General features: G+C 42.4%; 1 protein-coding gene across 1 annotated transcript in view; it reads left to right on the plus strand.

Annotated features, from left to right (window-relative positions):
• NIPAL2 (NIPA like domain containing 2) overlaps nucleotides 1-7,236 on the plus strand; it is a 50,974-nt gene extending 43,738 nt beyond the window's left edge. Inside the window, exons 7-11 of the mRNA XM_009808501.2 lie at nucleotides 970-1,105; nucleotides 3,514-3,602; nucleotides 5,317-5,380; nucleotides 6,738-6,832; nucleotides 7,142-7,236. Of these exons, the coding sequence (XP_009806803.2) occupies nucleotides 970-1,105; nucleotides 3,514-3,602; nucleotides 5,317-5,380; nucleotides 6,738-6,832; nucleotides 7,142-7,236 (479 nt within the window). The remainder of the gene's footprint in view (nucleotides 1-969; nucleotides 1,106-3,513; nucleotides 3,603-5,316; nucleotides 5,381-6,737; nucleotides 6,833-7,141) is intronic.
• The last annotated feature ends 3,472 nt before the right edge of the window (nucleotides 7,237-10,708 follow it).

Below are 10,708 nucleotides of genomic sequence, written 5' to 3' on the forward strand. Positions count from 1 at the left end.
CTCCAAAAGGAAATCTAAAGTAACTCTGAGCTGCACTTTTTTTAAAGATGTATATTGCAAGACTCCTCTGAACTGGTGACATGTATTAAAGCCATTGCCTGCTGTCAGAGATTTGTTTGTGGTGATGCATCAACAGTGACTAAATGGATTGAAAACACACTACTGAAGTAGTCTATTCAGTGGGCTAAATCCAGTAATGTTCTTAAGACTCTGGCCCCTGAAACGAAACACAGACCCCTGTGTTGGTTGTCTGCTCTCTGTATATAACCAGTGGAGAGAGTTAGGTGCCTCGTGATGCGATCCCGAAAGTCAGCTTTGGCCAGCTCCCGTCTCAGCAGAGAAATCCTGAGGGTGAGGAGTTATTTTAGGCTGCTTGTGTCACATCCAGGCTGCTATTAGGAGGTGTCCCAGCTGCTTTGAACAGGTAACGAAACCTCTCAGACCTCTCCTGAATAATGCAACATGGGCTCCAAATTAGCAGCTGGAGCTAAATAAAGTATGTCTGGAAGATGTGGAGGCTGTTATACCACCTCTGACTAGTAGTCCAGTGTTTAGGACATTTGCCCAACAGTGGGAAATGGATCCAGTTTTTTCCTCTGCCTGAGCTCAGCCTCTCTCACACATGCACACAGAGTCCTGCCTTGCAAGTCTTTATTTGACTCTAACCTCAGCTACCCTGTTGAAAATGGGGAAACTTTGGGTAGATGAAGGGTTGCAGACCTCAGTGCTACAAGAACTTCCAAGCAAAACACAAAGCACACATGGAGTTAAGGCCACTCTGAGTTCAGGCAGTAGCTTAGCGAGTGCTTATAAAATCACACGCTTGGCTTTAGGTGCCCAAATCCTACCTCACTGTATCTTCAGGTGATCAGCTCTGTGGCTCTGACCTGGCACCTTGTCCTCACTCACTGATGCTCTGAGGTCCCTGCCGTGAATCCTGCCCTGCTAATTTCTCCCTTTGCCTTTCAGCATCGCTGACTGTCATTGCTGTAAAGGCTGTGGCCAGCATGATAATACTCTCTGCAAAGGGGAAAATGCAGCTAACTTATCCTGTCTTCTATATCATGATTGTTTTAATGGCAACTTCTTGTGCTTTCCAAGTCAAGTAAGTGAGTTTCTACTTATCTCCTAACCTTTGTACTCATTTTTTTGTCAGTTTTGTTCAGTACTGATATCGACTCCATATCCAAGTTGCACTTAAAGGCAACAAATTCCTGGCAGAGCCTTGACAGATGCATGAATTGCCTACAGCTGATTGTATTGTTTATTTAGGCTTTATTTCTCAGTTTATAATTGACTAATTACACAGAGGCTACCTCATTATCACCTTATACAAGGTCTTCCCAAATCTAGTTCTAGTTCTGGCAGAGGTTTTGAACTCATGAAATGAAATTTATGTTTGTGTAATTTTTTTGGGTTACTTTTAGCAAGCTTCATTGCTGAATAATCAAATGGCCACATTTACCCTCATTATGCATCTCTTTTCCCTAGTTTAGGTCACTTGTCAGCCCGAAGAAGAGAGTTTACCCCAACTTTCTCCCTGCCTCTGTTAAATCTGCATGTTGTACTTTGCAACCCTGTATGTTTGTACCTTTTTAGGAAATAGTTAACTTGTAGTGTGCAGGGGGCATCAGAGTTTTCCCTGCTGGCCTCTGGCCTGTTAAGTGATTGGTTTATGCTGCCTTCGCAGATTGCTGGGGGTGGCAGCATGGTAAAATATGGCTTGCAGCTGAACAGAGAGTCCATTCCCTTTATGCTGGTCCCTCTGCTTCAGGTGCTGATAGCATCATTCAGTAATCTCATCTAGACTGCTCCAGGGTGAGTCTGAGTGTTTACTTGCACGATTATTTTCCGGTAGAAGAGCCAACGCAGCTTTCTCGTGGCAGAACATACCATTCCCATGTGGAATCAGAAAGTCCATGCATTATTATGCAGTGACTCTCCATGGCTGACTCAGGAACTCCCCTGTAATGGATTATAGAGTGATTTACATCCAGCTTGTCTTGGCTGGGAGAACAGCTCAGGGCATTTAAAATAGGAAATAAAAGCTTGGTAAATAGGAAGCTGCTGAATTAACCTCTCCTTCTTGCCAGTTTTTTCTTTCTTTCATTTGCTGGGTCAAAATTAAAACTGAAGTGAAATGTGCCCATTTCATTCCCTGGGCTCAGTGTTTCTTTCTGTCTTCTCTGTTGGACACATTTTCTAATGGAGAGAGTGCTGTCAGTCTAAATTTTTCATTTTATTTGTTTCCGCTCTTATTTTATTTGACTGTCACGTGTTAGCTCAGAACAGCCTGTGCTGCAACATCCTCCTGGATTCAGTGCTGGGCCTTGGTATCACTGTTTTAGTCCCTGTGACCAAGTTTGTTGCAAATGGGAGAAAATAATGAGGTGTTTTCAATGACTTCAAAATCCTGACTATCCTGTGGATATGTAGGATTTCTTTATTTTTAAAGCACCATGGAGACTGTTCAACAGTTGCTAAAATAACCATGCAATTACTTTAATGGCTAAACCAGATCCAAGCTTGGATTTTTACTGTGCACATATATTGTACCAGTGAAACATTTAAGTATGGTTCTTTTTATAGGTTTTGAATACACTCTGCAGCGTCCTGATTTTTCTCTTTCGGTCTGAAATGAACCGTTCACATAACAAAGTATCTGTCGGTGCATCCGAGAGTTCACGCTCATGATTCATCACCCTGTGGGTAAATGTTGATAGCTCTGGTCTCTGTACAAATGGGTTAATTGCTTTGCCTTTTTCATCTGATGATGCAGACTGTGCAGGCTGCTCCACGGCCAATGTCTACATCCTGCAGGTTTGTGTGCAGTGTACGCTCCTATGGTCCTGCACAGTCTTGCTCATAATTCCGGTGAGGGTTTGTGTTGCCTTTCTGAGGAGCACAGCAGAGAGTTTCCAACCCAAGGAACACAGGCTTGGAGCCACCTTCCTGGACCTTCCCGGCAGGACAGAGTGTGTCTGGGGTGTGATTGCATGGATAAACATACAAATACGTGTTTTAGCCAAGTTGTATTGAGAAGTAGCAGCAATGTGAACTTCAGCAAAGTGGAACAGTTCCTACAAGGACTTGCATGTTCATGTCTGTGCTGGAAACATACGCTTACACAACCTGTTTAAATTAGAGCGACTTGTCCCTGGCTGCTCGCAGGCAGCACTGCTTCCAAGAACTGATGCAGACCATAAGCAGTAATACCCCAGCATTCCTCCCTTATCTGTGGCAGACAAAATTTTTCCAACACTGCTTCAAAGGACTCTCCAATGACAACCTATGGCCAGAAGAGCCCACGCCAACCTTCTTTCTTTCACCTATTGGTTTGTACTCTGCAGAGTCAAAACCAGAAGGTAAATTCCTGTAAATTCTGTCCAGGGCTACTTGCTACTGTGGCAAGAAATGGTCACACATTGTTAAACTGACATAAAGTGGCTTAACCTGACTTAAATGTCAATGAACCTCCTGGAGGCATGAGGTCCAATAACACTTGTCTTCCAGGTTCTTGAATCAAGCAATGCATCTGTACGAAACAACAGCAGTTGTGCCCATTAACTTTGTGTTCTTCACCACCAGTGCCATCATTTCAGGTTTGTTTCTGCCTCTACAGAATGATTTTCCAAACATCAGGTTTTCAAGAATTACTGCCTGTGAACAGGAACACAAACCAGTTATGTTTGTCTTCACAAAAAGAAGTCTTTCCTAAGTTACAGGTGTTTAAGTTCTGAAAAATGAGTAAGTTCACAACTTTTGAAGGAAAATAAAAATAATCAAATTCTAGCATTTCCAGAATTTATATGTACAGTTTACTGTGCCTTGCTGGCTTACTAGAAGTACCTGCATTTATCCTAGCCTCATCTTGACATCCAGTAAATGCATTTACCATGTGCACACCAGCCTCTCCATATCCGAACTGGTAGAGTAATTTTAACAGCCTGGCAAACTACTCAAATGACAACCAGCTGTGTTTCATAGTAGTTAGTGTATATTCCGTTTCAGAAGGTGTAATTCTAGGTTAAGTGAAGGAAATAAAATGACTCCAAAGACCTTTAAAGTGTTTAACATTTTATTCTGGGTGAGAACTTTGAACTCAGCGTCGTTAGAGGGACTGCAAATCTTGGAAATGGTGAGCAGCGTAAGAACATGAGCAGGGAGGACGACTAAGATGCTGTATCAGCAATGAGCCAAAATGATCATGTTGTTAGAACATTTATGACTCATTTTAACATACACTGGGGGCTTTCCTGTCATTGCTGTGCAGGAGTTTCTCATGCAGAGCTGCCATTAATGAGAAGGGGAGTTAGCTTCATGCACAGATTGCCTCAGCACCTGTGTTAGAAGAGACCTACATTTTGTGACTGAGAGGAGACTTGTGCCAAAAGGGGGTTGCGTTCTTGTGACCATATGGGGAATTTGGCCTCATGCCTCCTTAAAAGATCAAGTACCTATTCAGGAATGGCTTAATAGCTTTGAGACTGGATACACATGCATTTGCACCAGGTTAGTTAAATCAGTGTAGGGCTTAGAAGAAGAACCTCTCCTGAATCTTGCTGGGGTGCCTTTAGAAGGTACCTCATCTCATGATTCCCCCATCCCAAGTTACAGTCTTTGAAGATACACTTCAGCTGTGCTGGTTCACACTCTGGCATTTCTAAGCAAAAATATGCTCATCGGTGGTTTAAAGCTAATATACTTGGCTGTGAATTGGGGCAGCTGAGATCCAGATGCACATCTGTTTCTGTCACCTCCACTGCAGAGGTGCTAATTCCTGGAAGAGGGGTGACCAGAAAGAGCTGGTGATCCCTTCAGCCAGAAAGACTTGGCAAACTTCACTGCTGGAGCCCATAACTTGGTGTAAACATCAGGGACACAGCTAGTTTTCGAAAACCTGTTCCCAATTGGAGTTAAGATGTCCACATGGTCTGTTGGAGTGGCTTAACTAAATCCATGAAGAACCTGTTAGCTATATTGGTATGACTCTGCTTGTGAATAAGACCTTGAGTCTGACCTACATAAAAACTGTTGCTGACAATGCAAAAAATACCTGCATCTGTGCAGTCACTAATACAGCACATGCTCCAACCTGATAGACTAAATCTTCTCCAGTCCCATGCAGTATCTTGAAAAAGCCTAGATAATGGAATATGGGCACATAAAGTGAACCCATCACAATGTGTATTAATACCTTATTTGGGTTTTTTTTGTTCTGTTTGAGCATAACAATGCTCCTGACCCTCCCAGATGTAATTCATATCACTTGGAAGCCGGTCAAGATCTGCAATTCTTGTTTCTATCACATTCTAGGGGTCATATTTTATCGGGAATTCCAAAGCGCAGCTTTGCTGAGCGTGTTCATGTTTCTGTTCGGGTAAGTGTATTGACTTAAAATCTGCACTAACATTTGTACTGAAACAGCATTGCCTTGCAGAATCCCTTCTTTTCTCAGTAAGAAGAAACCCATCTTGTTATTAAAGTATTATGGAATAGCCATTATAGTAGGATAAAAAAGACATTAAAGGAAAGATTGATGTCTGAGCTTTGGGAGTTCGGAGGACTGGTTTTGCATCCAAATATGTAAAAATGTGAGACACTTATGAGCTACTAATCCCATGACGGAATGAAAAACCAGCAGCATGTGTTCCTCCAGCAGGAAGGAGAAATCACTGCTCTCCACCAAAGACCATGTTATAGGGGGTGCTTTTACAGCTGCGAGAAATCTCCCATGTTACCTTCCACTTGCATGTCCAGCTGGTCTTTGCTGCCATTAGGTGTGGGCAATTACATGAGTTGCTTGCCTAAAAAGCAGTACTATAATATCACTCCCTCATCTTCCTGGGCTGAGAAAGACACAGCATGCCTGCGGAAAAGTTCAGAGCATGTTAAGAAGCTGTTAACAGTAAATATTTGAAGAAGGGCCTAGATGTTGTGAGAGCAGAAAACTTCTGCTGGCTACCAGCACCATAACAACTCTGGGGGACAGGTGACAGTTACTTGATAATGGGGGTGAGATGGTTAAAAGCATCTCCCAGAACTGCTGGAGGTGTCTTGGCACAGTGCTGTCAGATAAATGGGGCTGATAGCTACAGACATCTTCGTGCACTGCAGTCGGACTGGAGTAGGTATACACAACCGCTATCTTGTTTGACTGCAGGAAAAGTGACAGAAAATGGAGATGAGCAAGTTCAACCCGTGTATTTGGCAGGCGGGAATTAGTGGTTGTGTGTCCAACACAGAGCGGATAGAAGATTTATTCAAGCATAGCAGTTTCTCATTGCTCCTGGCTTACAGCTTGCCCCTGAGACACACAGTCAAATGAGAAAAACAACAGAGATGATGATTGTCTGCAGCTAGACTGAGTTGTTAATGAAATTGCAAATGCTAGAATGCTAGCTTAGATGCCTTGTGAAGATTTGCTCAGGGATTCAAATGTTGTGGTCTCACATTCACAGGCATTTGATTAGGTATATACTGCTGAAAGCGTAATTTTGCCTGCGGAGCCTTTGGAACTGATAATAAAGCTTCAGGAGGCAAAAACTAGACTGAAAGGGAGCCCAAGATGGAAAGGGAGCCCAAGATGAATATATAGAGCTGCCAGGAAGAAAAGTTTCTTTATAAACTGAGCAGCTTGGGTTTGGAACTCCTTGAAAAAAGAAACTTGGAAAGAAGTTATCATCTCAGATGCAGTGAACTGTTTCTAATGATACTATGCCACTGTTATTTTGCAGGTGTCTCCTATCTTTCCTTGGTGTATTTGTAATTGCAAGAAATAAAAAAAAGGAGCATTTACAAATTCCTTTTATTGACTGTGGACATATTCCTGGTAAGTAGGGCTTTTTTTCTGTCTCTGTTTAAAAATGACATATCAGATAACAGGATGACCTAGGAGAGTTGAGTCACAAAAGTGGTCTAGTCATATTTAATATACTGTTCCCTTATTTTCTATTCCTGTTCCCAGAAGATTTTTCAAAGAATTTTTCAGAGTTTTTCCAAGCTATTGTTACAACCAGTCAAATGAAAACAATGATTACTGGAGCAAAGAATGTTTAAATGATGGATTGGTGGGGGATTTGTTTTATTAAAATTCTTCACAGAGTTGTTGTTTTTCCCTTCTCTCACCCCATTTCCTTAGGACAAAAATTGACAGGCAAAATACAACCAGATTCTCACAGTTCACGCTATGGCACTTTGAATAATGAAGATGACTCCATGAAAAGTCAGAGCTGAAAGAGGAAAGCACCTTACATGCCAATTAACAGGAGGAACCCCACTGGAACAAGGATCAGCAGCACCTTTTTGTTGGACATATTCAAGGATATGTTGAACTCCTGTATGTTGATGAGTCATAGTATTATTTAGTCCTACTTAATTTATCCCATGGCTGTCTCAAATATGTTCTGAAGATAAAGGAAGCCTTAAGAAAAACTAAATAACCATTAATGAAACTGAATATTCTCCTAGTATCAATACCTCTTGGGGATATTTTGAGAGTCTTAATTGCCTTGAAATGCAAATAGGCACAGAACAGGATTATAAAAATTCCCCTTTGAAACCCCCCAGGTGTCTGTAGATGCTTAAAGACAAAGGTGGCAAATGAGAACAATTTTCATATGTGACTTCGAAGTATTCTGCTGCATGTATAATACCTTTAAAAATCTGATCTTTCCTGTTCAGGAGTCAAAAGTGTGGGCATATATACAGTATCCACAAATATGTACACACAAAGTATTTTATATTATGTGTAGAGGGAAAATCCTGATTATCTTCTGCCATCAGGTTAATTCTCTTATCTTCCAAGGAAATAAACACTTGTGTGAGGAGGAGGAAGGAAGAGAGCATTTGCCATAAACATAGGCACATGCGTGTGTTTGTGGTGCCCAGCCAAGGCAGAGCTAGGGAACCATGCTTGACATTCTACATCTTCCCAGGAGAGTCCAGTGCACTGGCTTAGACGGGGCTGGGCTATACTATCTGCTAGTATAGTCTAGCCTGAGGTTTAGTCTCTGTTTCAGGAAAGCAAGGTTTTAGTGAAGAAAGTGAAAAGTTCTCCAGAGGGAATGGGGTAGCCAGGCTCCCTCCCTTGGTCCGTCTTGGAAAAATACTCCTAAAAAAGAAAATTAGGGCAATTCCTGCCTCCTTTCTAAACCGCTGGTAACCCTGGATGAGGAAAGGCTGTAAAAAACCAGGATCACAAGGAGTCACGGGAACAGTACAATTTTTCTTTCATTAAATGGTAGTGTCTCCACACTGATTTGAAGAGCGAGCAGTGATGGGAACGATGGCAATACAGGCTCTGTGTTCAGGTCTGGCAGGTCTCGGTGTCCCTCGGTCCCAGCCTCCTGGCAAAAAAGCTTTTTCTGGGCATTCATTGTGGGTCAACTTACCCCTGCCTGATAGCACTGATCTACCTCAGCTGGCACAGGGCGGGTCAGACACCTCCTCTGCAGAAACAAGTGAAAGTGCTCTTGCGAAGTGTTCGCATCTTGGACAAGATACTTCTTTTAGGTTTGAATTAATCTGCAGTAATGGAAACGGGCCATAGACTCTGTGTATCTTGTTTCAATGGGATATAAGGAAATGAGGTCTCTTTTTTTTCCCAAATAATTGTTTATTTAATTTTAAAATAGGTACAGCTGAAGATCCATAAGACATTTTCATTTCAAACCCTACAAAGCGCACACAGAGCTGCAGTTTTTCCTATGCAGCAATGTCCCAGGAGCCAAGGCGCGGGGCGGGGGTCGTGAAGTTGTTTTCCAGCATGGATCTTTTCCAGCTGGCACAGGACAAGACTCTGTGTCTGCACCTTACTTGTACCAGCTGCCTGGCCATAGCCTTCCTTTCCCCTCTTACAGCTTGAGGTCGAGTTTCTAAAGCTTAACATAAAAAAAATAAAACACATTCTTTTTGTATGCTTTCTCCAGGGAATAAGGGCATGCCTCTATCTTTCTTTTGCAAGTCAAATTTAAGCCACTTTCTAAGTCTCAGGTGAGAATGTGTGTTAAAGATGGAAACAGGAGGCCTACAGTTTTTCATACTGCGACCTGGGAAACGAATGGGTGAAAGGAATTGGGTTTGTTTCTTTTTTAAATGATTGGCCTTGCGCATCTTTCCAAAATCGGTTTCCATGATCCAGGAGGACTGGAGGAGATAATAAGGGCTACCAGGTACAGGATTTTCTCTTTAAAGTAGGAAATAAAATGTAAAAATCTGTGGCAAAATTTATTGCATATTTTAAACTACTATATTTCTTCTTGATCAACACTTCTTTCCTTCCAATGGGTTTATAAAAAAGTATAAGGGTTAAAATGTTTTCTGTAAACTTGAATGTAATTGAAATTAATTTATGGAGCAAAACACTGGCAGGAATTATGTGCAATTAAAACTTGTGATTTGACATGATTTTTGAGATGTGAGCATGTTCCAACTAATTAATGTATTACAAGATCGAAAAAACTCAGTGATGAGAATTCATTATGCTCTGCCAAGAAAGGGACACGATTTGTTTCAAGAATCAGTTTCTAATCAATGTCATTTTCAGATTCTGTTTGCAATGTTTAGGTTGCAAACACCACAGGCAAATGCCTGCTAAAAGAAAAACTGTTTCACTGGAATACAAAAAGGTCTCAGGAGCCCTTCTCTTTAATAATGAGTTATTTTCTTGCAATGTTTTTCCTGACATCAAAAATGTGGGCCAGATATAAACTGCAAAACTTGCACCTGCAGACTGAACTTTCTTGAACAGATCCTCCACGGGATCTGAGGAAATCAAACCACAGGAAGGCGTGGTGGGCAGGCGGCGGCTCACGTGGTCCCCCAGGCTCCAGCCTGGGATTTTTGACAGACCAGAACCAGCAGGACTTGTTTAGCACTTGTTCCACTGCTGATCATGCTGCGGTAAGAGATGAAGTATTAACTGGCCATGGGCCTGGAAATGGGAGCTCTGGGGTAGAGTGAGGCCGTTTAATTTTTGCCATAAAATATCAGGATGCATTTACCAAATGGTTTCAGCTAGCAAAAAAGAAATTAATTTTGGACTGGATTTGTATTTCTGCCCATGGTAGGGGCCTGGCGTTCACCTGGCAGGCTTATTGCCTGCTCCTTGCTACAGCCCAGCTTTCCGTGGCCTCATGCTTTGCATGTAAGGATACTGGTCACCTAAAACCAAAGGAGAGAGGTCGGACATTATAGGGGCTTGAGCTTCTGTGCTTTGAAGCTGTGGTTTCATGCGCCTGGCGAGCTGCTTGAATGGTTCAGTGCTGCTAGAAGTCTCATCCTCTTTTTCCCAGCTGTGAGGTCCTGCATGGCGTCTGTGAGCCAGTTCAGCTCATTCACTCTGCAGAAACCGTCTACTTTCTTCTCCTTGCTGGAACGTTTGTTGTGAAGGAGGGGAAAAGGAAGAGAGGGAGTGAGACCTCTCTTCTTTAGGGGGAAGTATTACATTAGTTCTCTCCTTCTGAGGAACTTTACAGTACAGCAAGCATCCTGCTAAGCTCACTCCTTATGTGTCACCATGTCCCAAATGCAGCAGTTATGAGCTTCTTGAAGTATTTTTAAGTGTCTGACTCCTGAAGCAAAACCCTGAGCCAGACTCACTGGGCTATGCATAGTGAGCATTGAGTGGCTCCACATGGGGCTAAGATGGGCATCTTGTGGCACGAGGTGTGTCCGAAGGTCAGCTAGAAGCCCAGACACGTGCCTG

Source organism: Gavia stellata, chromosome 3 (genome assembly GCF_030936135.1).
Source record: "Gavia stellata isolate bGavSte3 chromosome 3, bGavSte3.hap2, whole genome shotgun sequence".
Lineage (NCBI taxonomy): Eukaryota > Metazoa > Chordata > Aves > Gaviiformes > Gaviidae > Gavia > Gavia stellata.